This window comes from Eupeodes corollae, chromosome 3, assembly GCF_945859685.1.
Source record: "Eupeodes corollae chromosome 3, idEupCoro1.1, whole genome shotgun sequence".
Taxonomy (NCBI): Eukaryota; Metazoa; Arthropoda; class Insecta; order Diptera; family Syrphidae; genus Eupeodes; species Eupeodes corollae.
In genome coordinates this window covers 77,026,681-77,051,016 of record NC_079149.1, presented here as the reverse complement: position 1 = coordinate 77,051,016, position 24,336 = coordinate 77,026,681, and the positions used below count along the sequence as shown (strand labels likewise).

General features: G+C 33.7%; 1 protein-coding gene across 3 annotated transcripts in view; it reads right to left on the bottom strand.

Annotated features, from left to right (window-relative positions):
* LOC129948966 (POU domain, class 6, transcription factor 2) overlaps positions 1-24,336 on the bottom strand; it is a 116,260-nt gene that overhangs the window by 4,732 nt on the left and 87,192 nt on the right. For 2 of the 3 annotated variants that reach the window (XM_056060129.1, XM_056060130.1), the window contains exons 3-6: positions 6,277-6,487; positions 5,452-6,012; positions 4,504-5,377; positions 4,059-4,381 (exon numbers count right to left, since the gene is read on the bottom strand). In XM_056060129.1, the coding sequence (XP_055916104.1) occupies positions 4,059-4,381; positions 4,504-5,377; positions 5,452-6,012; positions 6,277-6,487 (1,969 nt within the window). Of the gene's footprint in view, positions 1-4,058; positions 4,382-4,503; positions 5,378-5,451; positions 6,013-6,276; positions 6,498-24,336 lie in introns of all 3 variants that reach the window. The other variant, XM_056060131.1, reaches the window with a different exon arrangement.

The window sequence follows — 24,336 nt, the reverse complement described above, 5'->3', positions numbered from 1 at the left end:
TGTAAATTATGATGTTTTTATTTTCTAACATTTATTGGCGTTGATTGATGTCTTGTGCGTTGGATTCAGTGATATTCCGACGACTGGATACTGAAAATAAATGCTCAGAAGTCTGTGACAATTTTGTTCGGAACTCCATTGGCTAGGGCCACAAGGGATCTTCACGGGCAGCGGTTAACAAGCAAATGTGTCGTGAAGTACCTCAGTATGTGGTTACATCAGTATTTATATTTCGACAGACATATAAATGCTGCTCTGACCAGGGCCAAGGAGCCTTCGGGTCGACTTGACACCGAAGTAATTTGCTGCGGGGCATTCTATCCAATCGAGACGAGTATTTGAGAGTGCACGCTTGAGTGGCCTTATCTTATCAGAAGTATTCTTGTTTTTAGATAGATGCGTTCTGATACAGGATAGATCGGTATTCCCCATTATCTACCTATTAGACGGTGGATAGGGTGAAGCAGGAGAACCAGTTTTATTGTCTTCAATCGGCACTCTACAGTTGGTAGTAGGGATGATAGGGTGAACCAGGAGATCCAGTTTTTTTGGATTCAATCGGCACTTTACAGTTCGTAGTCGGGAAGCGGCTTAAAGCCTTGGCCGGCTAACATATTTGTTTTATAGTTTAAGAGTTTAGTTTAAAGTAGAATAGGCATACGTTTTTGCTCTAGTTATTCTAGTTTAAATTAGCTTTAAGGTAGAATGGGTAGTTAGGTATAGGTAGGAAGTTAGTTCAAAAGTCTTTTGCGAGGAATTGACAAATTCTCCAAAATTAACTCTTGTCATGAAAAAGTGCTTTCTCAAATTAGCCGTTCGGATTAGGCATATAAACTGTAGGTGCCCTCCATTCCTGACTATATTACTCGCACACAGGAATGGTTGAGAGTTGTAAGTCACTAGGCCCTAGTTCTCAACGGACTGTTGCGCCACCCAATTTTTTTTTTTAATTTTTTTTTTTTTAAGGACCTCCAAATTTTAAATAGTGTTTAAATAGTTCTCAACGGACTGTTACGCTACATAATTTATTTATTTATTGGCTTTGGTAAGAACTACAAAATGTATGTATGTTCTTGGTAGATTTATTTGTTTTTTAACAGTGTGTTTTGTTTGTGTGTTGTACGTCCTAGATCCTACTTCGTGTTTCATAATTTATTTACTTCCACTTCATAGACACGCACAAACTTTGTTTGTCGACACATTTATATATCCCTTTCCTTTTTAATTTTACTTCTTTGAATATTTAAATAAGTTAAGATTGCATTTCCAAAATTTGTATCATTGAGAATGGAATTGGAGAAGAAAGAGAAGGAACTTCTGAAAGTCTAACGATGTGCTTCAATTTTCCACGGTGTTAAGCTAGTCATCATTTTGTGTACAAAATTTGGTAAACTACGTAAGAACTTCATTTTCGTATTTCGTAATAAACAAGGATTATGATACACTATTTAAAATGTTGCAATCCTTCCAAGTGAATTTGAAAAATAAACCTGTTAATTTTTGAGTTATCTCAGAGGTGTTCATTGAGAAAGAAGATTTATTATGTACCTAGTTCCAAAAGTTTGAAAAGATTGCATTTGATTTGATGTATCTACATATACGAGTATGCGTTAATTTTGTTGGCCATAATAATTTTAAACATAAAAAATAAACATTTATTACATATCTTCGTTAATGTATATGGATAAAAAATATAATATTATATAATATATTGTATGTTATATTAGATTTCTCTTGTGCCATAAACAAATTGATTGTTAAACTAATTAAGTTATTATAGTTACCAAAGAAGGACAGTATTTTGGGACTCGGGAGCTATGGTTTTATTTAGGATCTTTTCAAAAGTAAATTGAGTATCTATTTCTTATTATTAATAAACTACGCAAGCAGTCGGTAATATGTCGCAAGATCTGCCTATCATTTAAATGCACGCTTATTCAATGATGACCCGACGTTTCGTCCCCATTGATTGAACCTGTCGTACACCTCGTCTTAATTCTAATTTAAAAACAAGAAGTGAAGTAAAAATCAATCTTTAAGAAATCTTAGATCTCAATATTTTGCGATAGTTCTTGATCGTGATTTGCAACTTCACTTGAACACAAAATTTGGTAGAGTACTTTTATATGTTATAACGTTTTTTTTTTCAACTAGTGCTTATTTCGTAAATGTAAACACTTAGCTCATGTATGTTTTGATAGATAATTAGTTTTAACCTTCCGCTGAACGAATATGGTTGTGTATACGCTTGAACAACGGCACGAAATATTGCCTGCGATCGACTTAAGAAGATGTCGATTTTGCTAAAATAAACATCTTTTCAGATGAAGCTCATTTTGATCTTGGCGAGTATGCCAACAAGCAATCGTTATCGGCCTATGTTGAACGAATTTTTGTTCAAGAAAATTAGAGACATTTGGTTTCATCAGGACGGCGCGGCAGCCGGCGGCGCAACCTGGCACACAGCCGAAGCTACACTCGAAGTTTTGTGCCCTGTTTTTGAAAATCGCAATATCAGTCGCAGAGCTGATGTCGTTTGGCCACTTCGGAGCTGCGATTTAACACCGTTGTGGGGTGGCATAAAAGATAAGTGTTACGCCGACAAGCCAGATACAATTGACGCTTTAAAGGACAATGTTCGTGAAGCTATTGATGAAATACAGCTGCACACAATCGATAATGTGCTAAAAATAGGACCGATCATGCAGGCTAGTGCATGGCCAGCCGAGGCAGCCATTTAATAAAATTATTTTCCTTTATTAACGGGAAGGATTGTACTTTCAAAAAAAAAAAAAAAAATTGAGAAAATATTCAGCAGTTTTTTTTATATAATTTTCAAAAAAAAGTTATTTGGCGGACCCTATATATATTGCACTTGCCAAGGAATTTAAGTATTTTTGAAAAAAATCTAAAAGGAAATAAAATCCTGTATTACTGTTTTGTATGTTAACAGTTTGTGAATTTAAGTTTTGTGTGCTTTTGATAAAGTATAACCCATAGCGAAGAAATCTGTACTTATAAAGCTTTTTGTATTTGTTTGTTTTAGATCAGAACAAGGGTTGGAATCATACCAGGGTAGATTGCTTTTTGGTTCCACACGTTTTTGTTATATTCTTCAAATATCAATCATATAAATAAATGTATAGTAAAAACGGGTTAAATTTTTGTATGCGAATTTCAAATATATCCCAAATTTTATCCTTCAAGATTAGAATACCCCCTTTAGTCAGCAAGGGAGAGTTTAATTGAAGGACACATTATGTAAGCTGCACCAAATACTGGAATATATAGTTCTGTTTGGGACCGAATCCATTGCATGCAATTTGGTATGGCTCATTTATATATTTGCGATGGTAATTTCACGAACTTCATCTTCAAAAGAAAAAGTCTAAAGGTGATAAGTCAAAGATGTCGTTAGATAATTTTGATCTTCGATGAAATGCATGGTCGGGACCGATCCCAAATGTTCACCATTTTTGCATTGTATTATTTTCAAATGTTCTATTATTATTAATGGCGTAATTTGACTTGTCAAAAGGTGACACTGCTCAAAAATCGGAAAACTTTTAAACCCCTTTATATAAAGCAGCACACTGAGTTTGATAAGATTGTTTTCAGGAACGTTTTTTTGCAGGTTCTAGTTGAAGGGAATTAATCTTTTAAAGTCGGCTTATTTGCTTTATCATGATTAAAAACCAGAGGTTGTATTATATCCCTTATTATTTTAATTGAAACCAACATTTTATATAAATATAAGTAAGGAGAGCAATTACAAGCATAAAAAAGACCATTAGTTAGAGGGTTTAGATTTGAAGGTAAATGATATTAAATTTAATATTTTTTTTCAACCAAAAAAATGAAATGTTTTCGTAATAATAAAAGGGAAAAGAAGGAAATCCTATATTCTCATTAATTAATTATACAAACATGAAAGAATTGACATTGATATTTATAAATTTGTACATATAAGGACAATCTTCCGCTAACTTTATACCAAGCTAGCCAAACATGTACTCATATACTCGTAAGAAATATAAAAAAAAAATAAAATAACTTACGTGGTGAGTCCACCAGCAAATCTGTGCCCGAACCATCAGTCCCATTCGGTGAGATTTGTTGCTGTTGTTGCATCCCCACCGATGACGACGATGAAGGACTCATTTTTAACGAATTTCCTCCAGAATGCAGATGCGGATGGTGACCACCAACGCCACCCGAATGTAAAGGATGATGAGAATTCGGTTGTTGCTGGTGATGCTGCGATTGCGATTGCGACGTCAGCGACGACGACTGATGATGCGGAGGCGATAGAGAAGACGATTGGGTTGTACTTGGACCATGGGATTTAGTTATTGTTAATTCGCCATTGGTTGATGTAAGTCTACTAGTAGTCAAGGATGTAATGCATGGAATAAGAATGGAAAAAAACACGTTCACGAAATAAGTATGGCTAAACCAAGGGGTTAAGATTTCGATTTGTCGAAACGGACAGGCATAGCTCACCTATTGATGCTACTTAGTACACTGGACGCAGACGCTATCTGGTGCTCTCTCTGCTGCTGTTCTCGTGACTGATGTTGAATATTGGATGGCGATGGAGTGGACATCGAAGTTAGATGCTGACTGCCGGCAGGAGAGTGACTTCGAAATAAATGTGAACTCATTGGTGAGGACGAATAATGATTGCTCGCAGAAGGACAATTGTTGCCATTACCACCGCTGCTCAGCGCCATTAAGGCAGGAGACACGGGTGACTTCGCTGTCTGTTGCTGATGACTTAGATTTATTCCTGCCGAGCAATCACGATTAGGACTTTGTTTGAGGTGAAGAGGCATGTTTGCTTGGGAACTTCCTGCTGGTGGCTGTGGTGACATTGAAGGCGACCTTCCACAAGGCGACGATGAGTTAAATTGGTGAAGTGGTGGTGATGGCGAATGACGCGAGTTTATGGTAGTGGCTTCCAATTTCGGCGAAAGGTGATGATTGTCAGTAGATTGAAGTTGTTGATGTTGATGATGCAGATGCTGAAACTGTTGACTCGCTCGATGAGCTTGTGATTGTTGATCACGCTGTTGTTCCTGTTTTATCTGTTGCATGTGGAAAGATTTGGCGGCTGCAGCTGCAGCCGCCACTGCCGCATGCTGATGATGGTGATGGGCATCTGCAGCGTTCGCAAGGTGGTTCGCTGCCGCAGCTGCAAACAGTTCAGGGTGAAGCGCAGCTAACAGTTGCTGAACACCATTTGAAAAAAGATTTGGTTTAAGAAGACTCTGAGATTGTGGCGGTGGGGGCAATGGTGTTGCGAACTTTCCAAATTGTTCGTTGGTATTAATTTGCTGACTTACGGGTATCGTAAGTATTGTTTGCACGGCGATTCCTAAAGAAACAAAGAAAATATATATACTAAGAGGTTAATAAATAACTAACGATGTAGATATTAATACAAGGTACCTTGTGCGGTAGGTATAAGCAGTTGTGCCCCCTGAACACCTTGAACTAATTGTCCTGATGCCAAAATTAATTGTGGCATTTGTGCACTAGCGGCTGGTGGACTACAGCCACCTGCAATTAAGTTACTGGCCACAGGTGAATTGCCCACTCCGGCAATAGTGTCACCACCATGGGGTGGTGATGTCGCTGTTGAACCGGTTATAGATATAGATAATGACGAAACGGGCAGCGGTGATGACGATGATGTAGACGTTGATCCAAGTGGACCATGGGGTTTATTATTATTGATACTGTTAGTCGGGCCAGTTGATGATGATAAATTTGCTACTGCTGTGGCTGCTGATGTTGTTGAGCCTATGCTCAAATTCAAAGGTGAATTTAAAGGTACTGCAGATGAGATACCAGCTAATCCCTGAAGGCTAGCAAGTGCCGCAGCAACTGGAGGAACGGCAACCGGCGAATCCGATTGCTGCTGGTTGTGTTGTTGTTGCTGCTGCTGGTTATGTTGATGTTGCAGGGTTGCTAAATTTTGTAACTTTTGCAAATTTATCATGTCTTGCACTACATTATTTGAGAGAGATAAAAAAGAATGTTAAATTGAAACATACAAGACTCTTTCATTAATAGAGCTTCACAATTTGTGTAAGGATTTGTTTCTATCATACATATGAAGAGGACACTTGTTTCAATTAATTTCATATGACATTTTGTGTCTGTGTAGAGTAAATATATTTATATATCATATGTTCAGACTGAAACAGACCCTTACGTTTGTTGTGGTTTAAGCATTTCATGGAGGTAAATTGGACATCGATATGTACTCACTAGTTCCATTAAGGTGTGCATGAGCTGCAGCAGCCGCCGCTGCTAAGGCTGAAGCATCCGTTTGGTCGTGAGAGGGTGATAGACCCTCCATTTTCCCAGTTGATGCAGTAGACATGTTGTTTGTGAAGTTTTTGTAAAAATCTATGTCTTTTAATGAATGATTGGTGGCGGGTGATAAGGATTTCTGAATTGTCATTTCTTTACCGTAGTCCTAAAAAAAACTAAAAGTTAAACTTTTTGCTTTTTAAAAGTAAGTAAAAACGTAAATATCATTATTTTTTAAAAGTAATTTGGTAAGTTTGCCAAAATTATCGTGTTTTGAATAAAATTGTAATTTAAGTACAAAGAATGAAAAAATGCACATGTATGTATTGATTACACTTCGAGATAGCCCTTCATTGCTGCCGTTTTGAGATAAGTGCTAAAGTCAAGTGATGGCCCAACTGAATTTGTTACTTTCTGTACTGCATCGTAACAGCTTGTGATTGACTGATGTTTTAATCAGCCTTTGATCGAAAAGCGTATTATGGGTTTCAGATAATTCACCAAATTCTTCTTGGTTATGATCTATTCCTTCACTTTTTTAAATTTGTATCAGAAAAATTCCCATCCACGCCGAATTTTTCTTTTACCTTGTTGAACTTAACAACAGAAATATACATTTTTATAACAACTAGTAATGCAGTATCATGAAAAGTTACAAAAAGTTTTAACACTAAGAGACTTGTAGCAAATTAGAGTTGAGCGGAGCGCAAGAAATAAAAAGACCGAGTGAAAAAGAATAATAAATGTTTATTGAAAAAAGTTTCACAAGTCCAAGATGGAGCGGTGTTGACAGATTAATACAAAAGTAATTTTAAGTTATATTGACATTACCCCCATTATAATGAGAAAACTTACTTGGCAACTTGCACTTTTAATCCCATACCCTCACAGCAAAATTCAATTTTTAATTTTTTAACTGCTTTAGTTAATACATCTGCTAACATCCTCTCTGTGTCTATGTATTCCAGGATTATTTTATTTGCGTTGATCTGCTCTATGACAAAATGATGACGCGCTCTATACGCATTGAGAACAGCCAAGTCCAAACCACTTTTTTTGTAGCAGTAGATTTTTGTTGAAGCTTTGAAGCTGCATCTTCGAATAGTTCACCTGAGAAACGTTGCAACCAAAAAGCTTTTTGGGTCGCTGATGACATTGACATATATTCAGCTTCTCTAGTCGACAATGCAACAGTAGGTTGCCTTTTGGTGTTCCAGGAAATTGCAGCACCCTGAAGTTTGAATACGTATCCTTTTGTTGATCGCCTCTCGTCTGTATCGGAAGCCCAGTCAGCATCGCAATAGCCTATTAAATCATTGTTACCATCTTTGGTAAACACCAGCTTCGTATTGATGGTACCCCTTAAATAGCGAAAGATTTTTTAATAGCATTCCAATGTGACTTACCGGGGTTTTGATTATATCGGCTCAAACAGCTAACAGGAAACGATAAGTCTGGACGCGCAGCGAACATTATGCACAAAATGGCTTCTTGATAAGGCACATTTTTCATATGTGCAGTTTCTTCTTCAGTTTTTGGACACATTCATTTTGAAATAATTTGGTTGAAATCAACTGGAGTTGAAACTGGGTTAGAATCCATCATTCCAAAGCGCTTCAGAATATCATTTATGAATTATTTATTTATTTATTTCATCAATGGACTATAGTCTGCTGATTACATTTAATATAATAAATAAGCTAACAAGATAATAATCCTTAATGTATTGCTCTTGATCAATGGAGATGGTGCAGTTGTTTAGATCGCGCTGGAGTTGCAAACCTAGTATGAAGCGAGCTTCTCCCAGATCCTTCATTTGGAAACTTACCATCAGTTTTGATTTCAAGTACGTTATCATAGTAACATCGTTTGACATCACCAACAAGTCATCCACATATACTGCTACAAATAATTTTTGACTCCCCACCAATTTGTAGTAAACACAGGGATTAACTGAAGATTTCTTCATTCCAAATGCTGTCAATGCTGAATCCAATTTAATGGTCCAAACACTACTCGATTGTTTGAGACCATAAAGAGATTTGTGTAGCTTGCATACCCTTGTTGTATCACCAGTCATGTCTTCGGGTGGGATTTAAAAGATGTCCTGGTTGAGTTCCCCTTGGGGAAATGCAGACACCGCGTCCATTTGGTCGATGTCCTTGTCAAAACGAACTGCCAAAGCCAAAAGTGCTCTTATGGAACTGTAGCGGCCCACTGGCGCACCACCTTTTCTTTGCGCACAGCCCTTTATTACTAAACGCGCTTTGTATTTCACATCATTACCTGTAGCATCTCTTTTTGTCCGAAACACCAACTTACAGTCAATTGGTTTTCGGTTCGGTGGCAGCGTCTCCAACGTCCAAGTTTTGTTTTGGTTCAAAGCCTCGAACTCCTCATTCATTGCTGCACGCCATAGGTTGGCATCCGCTCGGGCCATAGCTTCGCTTACTGTGACTGGATCATTTACTTCCAAACTTACGGCTGCCCTACTCACAAAATCAGGCCTTTGTATAGGCTTCTGCACGCGAGATGATCTTCGTGTTTCTGAGACTTCAACTTCTAGATTTTCTGGCGGTATAAATTCTTCATTTTCAGGCTGAATTGTTGTTTCACTTTCAGAGAAAAAAGTTTCTTCGGATAAATCGGATAGGCTACATCCCTGCTTACGTATATCTTTTTTGTCTTGGGATCTACTAGATGATAAGCTTTCGAGTTTTCACTATATCCCATCATCAGACATTCTCTGGACTTCGGATACAATTTTTTTCTAAGCTGTTTTGGTATGTACCATTGCACTGTAACCTAAAACTTTAAACAGTTCTAAATTTGGCATCTGCCAACTCATTTCTTCTTCATGAGTTTTGTCTGTCAATCCCCTTCGTTACAGCTTCGCCCCAAAACACGGTTTCTAATTTTTCATCGAAAAGCAACCAGCGGGCCTTTTCTGATCCGGTGTGTACGGTGCGGTTGTTTGGTGCTGAATTCCATTCTTCTTTAAATACGACAACAATTCTGCATTGCAATATTCAGTGCCGTTGTCGGTGCGCAGAGTTTTTATTTTTCTGTTAGTTTTGTTTTCAACCAGCCGCATAAATTCTTCGAATTTGTCTTTAACCTGTTTTTTTTCTTTCATCAGGTATAAGAAAATTTTCCTGCTGAAGTCGTCTACCAAAACTAGAAACTAGGACACACGAGAGATTCTTGTCTGTCATGGTGAAGTTAACGCCATTTGTCATATTCTTGAGTTTTTTTAAATTATCAAAACTGAAATGCCCCATCTGGCGATGCCACAAATTCATGTCATGGCTAACACGAACTGAGAAGTTTGCCCACATCAGTGTTGACATATTCAACCTAAAGACATCTGACTCAAGGAACGCAGTGGCAATCGAACAATTCTCTTTATTGAAAATTTGAGCTCGACTGCCATGAAACCTAACACTGTTCCCCCTTTTGTTAATCTGCTTACGGAGAGAAGGTTCGCACAAAGGTTCGGGACATACTAAACGTCTTTCACTGTAGTAGTCTCACCATTCGATAATCGATTTTCAATGTCACCCATGCACTCTACCTTCCATCGATGCTACGATGGTTTCGTAACATTTTTGAGCCAATCCCGACGCAATGTCATATGGGCTGACGCCCCGGAGTCCAGAAACCACGACCGAGTGTTGACTTCGCTTACTACCCATGACGTGAACAACACATTTTGGCTTCCTTTAGAATTTAACTGCTGCGATTTCGTATCGGGGCAATCCTTGGCAAAACGCCCAAATCGATTGCATTGAATACATCCTACACGCTTTTTTTTTCTTACAAAAGAATTTTTGCTATACAAAGCAACTGTGTTACCTGCTTACATCTTGAAGCAATTTTGACTTTATCGAGTCGGATGTTATATATACTCCGGAATTCTCCAGGCCCATTATCATCGGCTGATAATGTTCAGGCAAACCTGCGAGAAGCAACGTACCTATCCACTTATCATTGATCGTTAGCTCTGTGCCCCGTAATTTATGAGCAGTTGTGACTATTTTATTCAAGAAATCTTCCATCGATTCGCTGTCCTCTAACTTGGTTGTAATCAACGTCTTCAACAACCCAACTTTCCTCGTCAAACCTGAGTCGTCAAACGCCTCCTTTAAATTGTCCCAGACTTCTTTGGCGGTTGAAGCGTTTTGGACATGGACGTAGTTGATGGGATCTATCAGCAAAATCAATTTGGATTTCGCCTTCGTCATGAGTTTTGTATTGGTGGACGTGCCTTCGACACATTCCCAAAGTTCTTCATAATCAAGAAGATTTTTGACTGCGAATTTCAACGAGTCATAATTCTCTCGTCCTTTGAGCTTTTTTATAGAAAGAGAATGCGAATGGTTTTCGTCGGATATTTTATAACCTCATGCAACAAAATAAAAAATAATTATTTTAATATTATCTAAAATTATCGATGTTATCGTTGGGATTTTTTAATTGATTAATATCTTTTTCAAATCGCGACTTTCCCTACAGTTTCTTGTGCTAAACTTTATGCGAGTTCTGGGTCCATAACCTGTAGCAAATCAAAGTTGAGCGGAGTAATTTTAAGTTATATTCCCAATAAGAGTGATCCCGATCTCCTATACTTATGTCAGCTGGTAGGTTAGGTTCCTCCATTTTATTCTGTATTATATGCATATTTTTGTAGCAAATTGAAAAACGCTGCAGTTAAAATAAGTACATACATATCTAAACACGCATTTTGACAAACAAATTTGAGGCAACCAGATTTTTTTTGACTCTTTAAAATCATTGTTTTTCATTTTCCCTTCATTTGAGCTGCAATGCGATACGAGTAGCTTTTCATAAAATCTACTGGTTTTTTCATCCAGTCTAATAAATTATGTGTATTTCAACGTCATTCAATGAATTAAATCTGATTTTTATTCAATTATCTTCCTTATTAAATATGATTATGTAGTGTGTTATGGCATTTTAGCATGAGTGTCTGTAACTTTCCTCTTTCTCCTTCTCATCTTGTCAACACCAAAAGTATAGTGACATGAAACACACAAAATTAAAGTTTTACCAGAAAAACATTTATGGTAAACACGGCGAATAATACAAAAATGACAGCCGGAAGTTGGACTGGTACTTGTGGAAAAGTGAATAATGGTGGCGCATGGCGCCGCGCCTGCCTCAGTGCTTATCATAATGAGTTTAAATGCAATGTTGTGAAACAAAAACAAACGCAACAGGAGGATTCAGACGAAGAAGGCTTACAGAACATAAATGCAAATGGAAAGAGCATGGGCTTTCATTGGAGTACACAGATTGTGTGTAGTGGATTGGGATTGGGATTGAAAAGGAAAGTGATTTCGTTTTAAATAATAAAAGTGCCTCTGCGTAAATAAAATAGGATGTTCTCATTATGTGTCGTTTAATTAAAATAATCTAATTATTTTTCAGTTGTGTGTGTTTACCCTATCGTGTGAGCAGGGTATGCATTAAAGATACACTTTAAAGCATCATATCAATTGAGTTAATATTTAATACTAATAAGAATGGTCAGGATGTTTTTCAGGTTCGAGTCAGATTTTTAAAATTCGAAAAGAAAAAACATTTGTTGACAGAGTGGGTCATCTAGGGGTTTGTTTTTAAATCATAGCATATTTTGATGTTAGCTTTTGTTTCCCGCTGGAAATCTTGACAGAGACAAAATCATGCCTAAATGTGCAAATTTAAAATACTCCATCCCTTGTATTTTAAATTTTTTGAAAGGGTTGAGTATACTTCATATTTTTCAAAAACTGATGAATTATACGTTTTGTTCAAAATTATTTTACTAAAAAGAACTGCAATAACTTGTATACTCAGTTCTCAGACAGCAGTACAAACTTCAGCGAAAATTTGTGATGAAACTTAAGGGCCTGCTTTACTATAAGATTGGTTTGTTATAAGATAAAAAACGTTGACATTCCTCATAATACTAAAGCTGTTTATGGTGAAGCCAAAAATAAAACACGTTTTCAGTCACACGTTCCAAAACCAAACAACATCAACAAATTTCCAAAAAATTAAGTTTCTCGACGTTTCAAGGTCAAAATAAAAGATTTTTAGAAAGATGTCTGTGCGTACGTGTTTACGTACGTTCGTACGTCTGTACGTTAGCGACTTTTTTTGTCGTAAATAGCTCAAGAACCAGTAGAGATATTGACTTCAAATAAATTTTATTATACAGATAATAATGCAGAAAAAAAAGATGAAGATTTTGGTTAACCCTAAATATATAACAAATCAAAAACCCTGCAGACTTAAATTAAATTTTTGTATAATATATTGTAACGTAATACTAAACAAGAATAGTTTTTGAAAAAAAAATCCAATTAACGTTCTTTTTTATTAATCAAAAAACTGAAACTAAATTTATTTATCTCCAAAACCATTTTGTGCAAAGAAAAATAACGTTTTTAACATCTGGTAAAATTTTGAGAAAAATCGAATTGACAGTTTTTTTTTCTATAAAGAGCAAAAACCTAAAAAAACATTACTTAAAGTTGGTAAAAATTGAATTTCGACTCAAATATCTTTTCAATAATTTGATATTATAGCTTCCAACTTATTTTATCTTATAAGAAATATGGGGGTCAACATTCGGTAAAGTTTTTTTTACAAAAAATAAAAACCTAAGAAAAATTAACAAAAGTTGGTAAAAATTATTTTTCGACTTCAATATCTTTTCAAAACTGTGAGATTTTGGCTTCAAGCTAATTTTATCTTATAAAAAATATTGTTTTCAACATTCGGTCAAATTTTTAGAAAAATCGAATTGACAGTTTCGTAACAAAAACATACCAAAAAACAATACTAAAACGACTCAAAAAGGTTCTCAAAAATTAAAAATATTGGTTTCAAACTTATTTTATGTCACATAAAATATTGTTTTCGACATTCAGTGAATTTTTGATAAAAATCAAACAGTGCGTTTTTTCATAAAAAAATATAATCTACAAAAAATAGCACGCAAATTTGGTAAAAATGATGTTCGGTTCTCGATATCACGTGAACAATAGAAGGTATTGACTTGAAATAAATTTCATTCATCCAATTTGTATTTGTTTATATAATAAATAAAAACTTTTAAGAAATGCTACTTAAATTGGTAAAAATTGGTTAACGACTAAAAAATCTCGTTAACAAAAATGGATTTTGAAATCAAACCATTTCATTATACAGGGTGTCCCGTTAGTAATGGATAACCCTGAAATACCGCATAGTAGACTTTATGACCCTTCTGAAAACTGTATGCATTTTTTTGTTCAGTGCATTATTTTTTTCTTACTATACATTTTTGAATACCACGACTACATGTGAATGAGTTCCATCATTTTTTTTGCAGGAATATTTTACATTACTTGTGCCAACACATAAGTAGAAGAAAATTATTATAGCTGTTGGACTTCTTAGAGAAAAAAATTATTTAACATTGAATTTCATTGCAAAATGTGAAAACAAATAATTTTTGAAAAAGTAAGCTGGTATATATATGCGCGTTAAATGCAGATTTCAAAATGGTATTACTTATTATTATATCTAGAGGCGATAGCAAGTTATTAGTAAAAATCTGCAATACTAGAGTAAATTTAGCAAAAACAAAAGTTTTCAAAATTAGCGCAGTAAACGTAAAAACAATACCAAGAGTTGAACATATGAGATTTTTGATTTATTGGCTACTTTATGTGTTGGTAGAAGTAATGTAAAATATTCCTGCAAAAAATATGATGGAACTCATTCACTTGTAGTCGTGGTATTCAAAAATGTAAAGTAAGAAAAAAAATAATGCACTGAACAAAAAAATGCATATAACTTTTCTTGTGGTTGGGATAGAACTTTTTTTTATCAGTTTTCAGAAGGGTCATAAAGTCTAGTATGCGGCATTTGAGGGTTATTCATTACTTGCGGGGCACCCTGTATGTAAAATATTGTTATTCATTTTTTAATTTTTTAGAATAATTTAACTGATAACTTTTTTAACAAAACACCAAAACCTACAAATCTTTTAACCAAGACAAATCGCCAGAAAGGATGGAAAGTTATTAGTTTGGGTCGAATCTCAGCCTTTTTTTTTTACTTAATTTTAGCTCATTTGACCTAGAATGGTTCTTAGTTTAAAATACAAAATTTTAAAAACTATAGCTTAGTTTTGCGCCCTTTCTGTTAGAAATAAAAAAATTGATTCATTTTTCATACAGCGAAACAACACAATTTTGTTAGTACAGCCCAGTTTTTTTTTTAATTCTAGGAAAGAGACCTAAATTGGCAAAGAAATTTAGAAAATTATAATTAACAAAACTTAATATTAAGTTTAAGTTTTTAAAAATTCCAAGCAAGCGGTTAAAGTTAATCAGGTGTTGGTACCTACAGGAACTTTAAAAAAGAAAAGTTAATAAAGTTTTCGAAAAAAATAATTTTCGAAAATTTCTTATAGAATATTTTGTTTTGCGTGGCATGTTTGAAAAAATAATGAGATCTTTTTGTAAAAAATTGCGAAGTTAACAATAAAGGTATTAATAAAATATTTTTCAATAACATTGACACTTTAATGTTAAGACGAAAATAATTGATTCAATAAATGTTCCTATTTTTCCAACAAGAAAAAAACGGAAGCAAACTTATCCTATAAAGTGTGCCCCTTTCTGATACAGAAACAATATAACTGCCTTAAGTAATTTTAGATACAAAGTACATTATGCAAAAAATCTATATTTTAGCCATTTGACTTTTTTTGAAACCATTTTCAATTCTAAAGGCTTGTTGATAGGAAAATAAATTAAAAACCATCTTGAAGTACATAATTTAAAAAATATACAAATTTTTGAAGCATTTGCTTGACATATTTGGGGATTTATTTTTTAAATTGTTAATAACGATGCCATCTGTTTCTGTACCAATTTTCTTTGATATTGGAACAATTCAATGAAATGTCTATCTTGAGTGGACATTTTGTAATTTTTAATTTTTTTAAGTTAAATAAATCACACCTAAATACAAAATAAAATACGTACCTGTACAAAACACTAGTATATTCTATCATTTGTATATTCATAGAAATTAAAGAATATATTATAGATAATTTTGCTCAAGAAGTTAACAGCTAAATTCGCATGATGCCTTTATAATATAAAGTTTATATTATCCACTCGTTATGGCAAGCTCTTCGCTTTCTTACTCATGTATTCCAATAACTGAAACAACGGTTGGGAGACGAGGAAAAAACTTAAACGATGATCATTCAATTTTAAGTCGAACATGTTCTGGCATCACAACATGTCCTAGCCATAAGCACCGCGTACCGGATGCATGAGGGTTTTTATATAAATAAACCTGGTGGAAGCATAGAGGTAATGAACCAGCAAGAATAAAAAAAAGTGTCTTAACATATGCATTTATCAATTTACATCGCATTGACATAATAAAGTTTCCAAATGAGTTCTATTGTTAACCCATGAGGACGATGGTGTTGAAAGTCAACTTCGATTAAAAATTTGCAAAGCCATGCATACAGATATACAGTATTTGATGTTGTTGTTGAATTTTCTGTCTGTGATGATGGGGGGGATGATGATACCTGATTCTGGATAAAAAGTCAGATGGCGAAGCATATCAGGGGAAAGAGAGAAACAAGCCGATGAAAATTAATTTTTATCTTTTATTGAACTAGATTACTATTAAAGTTAGATACCTAAACAAGGACCTAGTTAAATATATGTATTAGCTAATACCAAAAGACTAAACTTCTATTTAACGACTTAAATTATTTACCGAAACCTGTGTATTCGCGAGATTTTGAGATGGGAAAGAGTCCATTCTTATCTTAGAAGCTATCTACGTTGCATTGAGATGTAGGTATTACCGAAAAATAATGGCAGCCAGTTTATATGAAACTTATTTTTGTGGGAGTTAGTTCGTTGGCTATTTTATTTTTAACTATATAGGGTATTACCTATTCACTGTCGCATACGAAAATCATATAAGCAAGGGGCAACTCTAATCAGAAAAGACATATTAGCAGGAAAATGACTATCACATTTTTGTTGTGAAAGCTTTTTAACTTCCCATAGGAAGTTATTGTAATGGGTTCGATTTGTCAAATTGAAAATTTTGACATTGCTCGACCTTTCAAGTTATCTAGAGTCGAAATAAAAGTTTTTAGAAAGATGTCCGTACGTCAGTATGTCCGTACGTTCGCGACGTTTTTTTCGTCTTCCATAGCTCAAGAACCAGAGATATCGACTTCCAATAAATTTTGTTATACAGATAATTATGTAGAAGGATGCAGAAAGGTCTCTCAAGAAAAAAGCGTTAGCGGTTTTTTTTACCATAGCAGTGTAAAAAAAGGTCAACATTTTGGTTAACCCTAAATATCTTACAAACCAAAAACGTTCGAGACTATAATTAAAATGTTTATATTGTAACGTGATACCAGACAAGTATATTGAATTTATTTTTTTAAATTTTGTTGAAAAAATTCGATTAACGTTTTTTTTTATAAATTACAAAATTGAAAAAAATGTGTCACCTCGAAAATTTTACGAATACAAAATGATTTTATTCCCAAAACAACGAAAAATAAATTTTTTAACATCTAGGAAATTGTTTGGCAGTTTTTTATAAGAAATAAAAACGTAAAAAAAACATTACTCAAAGTTGGTAAAAATTGAATTTCGACTCAAATATCTTTTCAAGACTTTGACTACTTTTATCTTTTAAAAATATTATTGTCAACACTCAGTAAAATTTTTTACAAACAATAAAAACTTAACAAAAAAATACTAAAACTTGGTAAAAATTTACCTTCGACTCAAATAACTTTTCAAAATTTAAAACACTGTCTTCAAACTTTCTTAATTCACAGAAAATATTGTTTTCGATATTCAGTAGTTTTTTTTTTTATAAAAATCCAACAGTCCAGTTTTTTCATAAACAAATAAAATCTAAGAAATAGTACGCAAATTTGGTAAAAATTAATGATCGGGTCTTGATATCTCTCAAATTAATTTTATTCATGCAATTTGTAAAAATTTTAAAAATATGTACTACTTTGATTGGTAAAAATTTGTTTTCGACTAAAAATCTATTAAACAAAACTAGATTTTCAATTTAAACTATTTCTTCATATAAAAAAATATTGTTGGTAATTTAAAAATTTTAAGAATATTTCAACTGACAACTTTCTTAACGCAACACGAAAACCTACAAACTGTTAAGCAAGACAAATAGGCAGACGAGATAGTAAGTTATTAGTTTGGGTCGCATCCCAGCCTCTTTTTAGTTATGAATTTGACTATCACCTTACATAGATCCAGTTCGAAACTACAAGTTGACTATGTTCTCCGTGTCATGCAATTGCCTGATCACCGGCTCCCTAAGATGGTCGCCATTCAAGTGGTGCAAAGCAAAAGAGGATTTTTTAAAGAATGGGAATGTTTAGCTGAAGAGTGTGGATTTGTACTTGATATAAATATAGATGATCCAAGTACTGCGAGACCCTTATTGTACGACCTTATAAAAAAAGTAGACCTTAGATATAGGGAAAAACAAGAGGAAGAAGCAGCAGGATCTCTTCACCGAACTATATATAATCGGCTGAATCACACTTTCAACGAAAACAACTACTTCAAAGATGAAAATAATACAAGCACAATTTCAATGATGTTCCGATTACGAGGCGAATTGCTGCAACTCAATTACATACCACATAGAAGTGAATTACCGTTTTTATGCGATTTATGCAACCGGCGAGAACGTGAAGACATCATTCATTTCTTGGGAAGGTGTCCAGTTTTGCGTGAAATAAGAAGAAACTTATTTGGAAATGATACCTTAACCGAAGAACATTGTATTTTCTTATTAAATCAAATGAATGTTGATTTATTGTATGATTTCCTAAAAACTGCTCTTAGATATAGGAACAGAATTAAAAACGGTGATTTTTGAAATTAGAACTTACCTACAGTTAAAAAAAAAAAAAATATGCAAATCTTAATCTTTAATTAAAATAAAGACTGAACTATTAAATTAAAAATGTAATTTTATCAAACACATATATAGAGTTTATATTGTATTGTCAATCTGGCAGACGGCAAATGCCATGCTCAAACGATTTTATGTATCCTAAATATTGTATTCAATCTCTAAAAAGAAAAAAATATGAACCAATAAAAATCTAATCTACTACTACTACTACTAGATCCAGTTCGATTGTTTTGACTGTTATTTAACAACAATCACCTTAGCCGATTCCACCCCTCGTCTTTTTTACAATTTGTATTTTTTGAAATTTGACACAAAGCAGCGATATTCTTGACTTGAATTTTAAAATTTTCTTCAAGTGGGTCCTTCAAAAATGTTTGTATTTCATAAATGTGTATCAATTGGATAAAATTCTCGTTGTTCCACACGTTTTTGAAACATTTTTAATATTGAAACTACTACGCACTTCTTGGTTGGAAAACAAATAATGTTTCCTATTTGATAAAAGAAACAGGAAAACATTTCAAACATGTTGGTCTGGACACACCTTTAGAAGCTTTATTTTGAGTCTTTTCATATACTCGTATATGGTCGAAAAGATCAAATTAAAACCCTAAAATTGATTGTTGAGGACGATATATATTTAGTTTGTTGTTGGATGCATTTTTAACATACATACTTGTAAAATATAAAAAATGTTTAAGAAATTAAACATTCACTTCGAGAAAATTCCAATAAAAATCCTTAAAAAGTTATCTTCTTTTGGACCAAAGCAAAACCTGAAAATAATTGAAGGAACAGATTAAAGCTCACGTGATTCCATATTAAGAAGATTCTAATACAATTTATTTTGTTAAATGGTAGCGTTTTCCTGGTAGTACCACTTTGAAAATCCTAAAACATTCAATTGTTTTCCGACCACTTTTCCTTAAATCTATCTGTTATTTCTAAGAAAAAGAAGTACATATACATACATAGGTATGTATTACAATTTTTGTGTAGTTAACGGCTGGTAAGTTTATAACCCTAACATAACAAACAACGTAGGTTTGGTTTGTGGGTAGATACAAATATGTTGATACCTTTCCTACTTACCATTTTTAGATCAAAACACATTCACTTTACTGCCTCCTTTATCTATTTTCAAAAGCAAACTTACTGATTGTCCATGTCCATGTACGATTATACCGACCTACCTATCTACTTTTCCTTTTATACAATTCATCGACCATCGTTAAATCCGCAATTCTTACTTATTATACACACCATCACCTTTACGCACGGCCAGGACGAAGCAGTAATGCCCTCCAGCTATCATCCTCAAGTAATATTTTGTCCATGACTGCTCATGAACCCACAAACAAAAAATCCCGATATGGAACATCAACATCATAGTCAGCATCGACATCATTGCAAATAAAACAGAGCTCGGTGTTCTTTTTGGCGCTGTAATAATTATTTACGCGACCCCGATTAAAAAAATTGTGTAGGATAGCCCTTGCAGCATTCCAATGAATAAAATGAGCATTTTCAACTTCCCCCCATTAAAAAAAACAACAAAAACTAAAGGGGTTAAAAAACAACCTACCCTCTTTTTCCAAAATCAGGGAAAGAAAAAAGAAAATTAGGTAGGTGCTGTCGATGTATGAGTGCATCGGGTGGCAGAGGACAAGTACATGTGTCCTTTTATTCATTTTCTAGTAAAAATTCTCAATCATATTTAATTGCTCATTTCTACATTTGAAATCATTTTTTGATGTGTGGGTGTGGTTTTATATGCCGCAACCCTTCTAAAAAACGTAACCAACAAAAAACAAATCGCGGGGTTGCGCACATCATGCATGCACATGCAACCAAATGCACTCCCTTGGCTTGGGTGTTGTGCTGGATAGTTCTGGTTATTTAAAAAATAAAACTGAAAAATAATTTAGACAGTTTGTTAATATGAAGATACCTACTACTCGTATGTACTATTCCAAGTTTTTCTTTTTCGCGCGCAAAACCTTGTCCATACGCGTACCTTTATCCCCAACGAGAGAAAGGTACAGCATCCTCAGCCTGGTCGGTTTGAATTCTACCCCAACATTCAACCCAAAATGTTGGTACAGAGAGAAGGGGATGTCAAAATACGAGCTTTATTAAAAAGTACAAAATTACCAAAAACCCAGTTTCCCCATACGTTAAAACATCCAATCGCCTTTCATCTGACGGCATGGGTCCTAAAAACAATTCGAAAAAAAAATTGCTAACAGCAAGAAGAAAACAAAGAATTGCCATCATATCCCATAGTCCACAACATTGCCAAATCAAAAAGAAAACAACAAAAAATAAAAAAAAAATAAGAGAAAATCAACTTCGTTTACACCCCTTTTTTTGCGATAAGTGCATTCATCGATGTAGGAACGACTCTACACCGGAAGTTTACCTACAACTGCTTCACTTCTGCTGCTGCAAAAGAGATCGAAAAAAGCCACCCCTCTTTTGTAAAAAGGAGCAAAATAAAAATTTATAGTGAGACGTGGAAAAGGACGAGAAGAGAAATGGGACATAAATACTTTCGTATGAATCTACACGATTAAAAAAAATTGAATCTGAATAAAAAAGGGAAAGTAAACTTGTGTCAGGGAATAATTTAACGTATTCCTCTCCTGTAAAAACTTGTTGTTTTGTTTTTTTTTTTGTATTTTGTTTTCAACGCATAGACACGCGCACCCTTAAAAATGTGAATGTGTTTATGTACATTTTAAAATCAAAAACGTGTGATAAAGTTAACACTAGGTACTGAGAGTTTGCTTTTTATTGCAGAATAAGGCATTTTTCGTAGCTATAAGACAATCTTAACGAAATAAGAACTGCAAAAGAAAAAATATTGATGTTACGATTAAATGTCACCTTGTCCGGTAGGAGTTTTGATTCTACAAAAGTAGGCAAAACAAAATTCACTTGCTCGCTTACACATTCCATTTTCAGTTTTCATATTGTGGAGTTTTTGTTTGCATCAACTAAAAAGTTCAATTACCTGGGTCTACTCATTGTATTTAAGACACACATACACAACTTGGGAGCCCTGAGGAATTTTTGAGCGAAATCAGAATGTTTAAATGGTGAATAAATATGAATAAATACTATATCTTCGTTATATGTTGCATTTCGGAATTTGTTTATATTTTATATCATTAATGTTCGTTTTTTAGAGACGCCGTTTACTAACCTAACTGAGAGAAATCGCTCCTGACCAATTGAAATGGTTCAGCAATTTTACTGTGCTATAAATAAACAATATCAAATAATTTTACTCTTCTTTAAAGCCTTCTATATCTTAGAGCTAAAACTTTCAAATATATCGAATGCTCATAGGCATAGCTACGAGTATATCAGTTAATAAAGTGTATGCATCAAACAGTATGTCGCATCTATTGAAAGTAATATTAAGTGCGACAACGTATGTATGTAGGTATATATTTATATGGACGAATGTCAGTGATGGTTTTAAGTGCATTCTCATATAAAACGCAAATTACCAATAAAAAGAGTATGGTAATTTTGGAGATTAGGTATACGTACATCTTTCATATCATTTTTAATCCAAGTTAGAAAATAAATTCATTAATTCAAAAGGGATAGTAATTGATATATCACGGTTTAAAGTTTATTTATCTGTCCATATTATATCATGTGTGACTTTTTCAGTTTAAAATTTGCTTTCAGTGTTGTAATGAAAATAAAATAAAATTGTTAGTTATATTCTTAATTCAAAACACATACAAGCATACATATGAACCGTTTATGCGTGTCGTATAACAGCATAACTTTTAACGCCACACCAATGCGGTGATTATAACACATTGAGAGTTTGTTTTAGAGGTAAAACACTTTGAAATAAAAAAAAAACAAAGATGATTTCCTAAATAACTTCATTTGAAATAAAATCGTTTGGCAATGTAATGAAATAAGCTTTGGCATGACCGCCACGGTTGGTTCAGACGTACTCTAATCTAAAGGTTTATTCATTTGTTCTCCAAGTGGTCGTTTCGGGTCCTCAGCGTAGACTAGAGACTTCACATATCCCAACAGAAAATCACACAAAACTTATGACGTGTTTATTTATTTAGTTAATGAATCAAATAAATATAATAACATAATGTCAAACTGATCGATTTTCATCGATATATGAGCTAACTCTTCGATTTCTATGTATTCAACCCTGTTATGTATGTTTTCTACTAGTACATGTTGTCTTTTACGATACTAGTTTTAATAAACAGTAGCAGACTACGGTCATTGTGTAATAACTACAGTTTCACAGTAAGTACCTGTAGAAAATTTTGTACAAATTAAGAAATAAGCCATATGAGATTCTGAACTTTTAAATTTTATTTTATTGAATTTCTGGGATTAATTTATTTATAGCAATGTGTATTTCACAGTCATGTTTTTTTCTAAGAAATTGTAGATTATCGGTTTTAAATGTTAGGCAAACTTTCAGTAAACATTTTCTACGCTGCGACTAAATATATTTTGTGTTAGGGGTAGATCAATACTTTTACTTTCTTTCTTTTTCAAGGATTTTTTCTATTCAAAATATTTACGTACATTAATTATATAATTAAATTAAATTGAGCAAAAAGATTAACTCCCACCTCTCCTCAATATAACAATCTTTTAACTTATGTATAGTAGTCAAACAGATAGGTACTTATTATTAACAATAGTAAAAAACACATCTTCTATTGAAAAAGTTTATGAAGAAGATGTTATGGAAAGTAACGAAAAACCGACAGCCGAATACCAATAAATCATTTATTATACCTATGGATCTAAAGAAGGTTGCAGGTATCAAAAATAGTGGCAAAAACAACAAGGAAGAACGAAAACAAGAATGGGAACATTCAAACGAAATAGCATATATTTTTAACTCCCCTTTTGCAAATTGATGTTCTGATGATGTACAACAAAACCAGTTAGCTACCGGGCGCTCTATAGCCGCTCGAAAAAGAATGATAATGTTCTCGATATTCGCACATGCTACGTACTACCATACCATCAACTATGTATTTATATCTACCTAGAAAAATAACCGAGTTGGGGAATTAACAAACCTGGACAGAAATTCAGAAAAAAAATCAAAAACAAAAATCGGCATACCAAAACGAAGAGTAAAAGATGGAACATAATTCAAGCAAACTCCAACAATTCTCAAATACTCAAACCATGTTTAATTCTACTTTCTGCAAAACCAAACCACTTCAGCCAGTAGACGGCCGTGGTTCTGATGCTACAAGGATGTGAGAATGGAGGATGCTATAAAAACGGCCAGTGGTCTAAAAAATCACGATGTATGCACCCTTAGCTCATACTCTACCAGCAATTGGCTTTTCTCCTCTTGATGGTGTTTGTGAGTTGTACCAATATTATTCTTTTTAGTTTTGCATTTTTTATTTGTACTCGTATATAGGTAGGTAAGTAGAGAAATGTATCTACAAAAAAAGAAAGTAGAACAAAGTCTACGACCACCTCCAAGCTACGGGGGCGTGTGGTGTGGATGGATAAAAGTGATTTGTTTGTAAGTTGTATAAAAAAGTGTTATGGAAATGCAGAAGGCACACATTAATGGGTTTATGTGTAGCTTTCTGTCGATAAGGTAAGGATAATGTAAAAAAAGGAAATTTAAATTAACTTTTATTAGGTAGGATCACAATAAATAAATAGGTAAATTATAAATGATTATTAGTATAGATTTACTAAGGACACTTAGTTCAAGTCGAATTTCAATAGTTGTGTAAAAACTGCGACTCTTTTGACATTTAGCATGTGATTTTATGTTAATTTTGTTCTTGAACAGGTAAATAAAAACCATTTACTGTAGAAAAATACATGAGAAGATAATAAAGCACGACTATAGCATTATTCCATCACCTGATATGAATTTCGTAGATTCAGAAGAAGTTTATGAATTTGTATTAATTAAAGCAAGACCTAGGCATTAACACTTAGGTTATA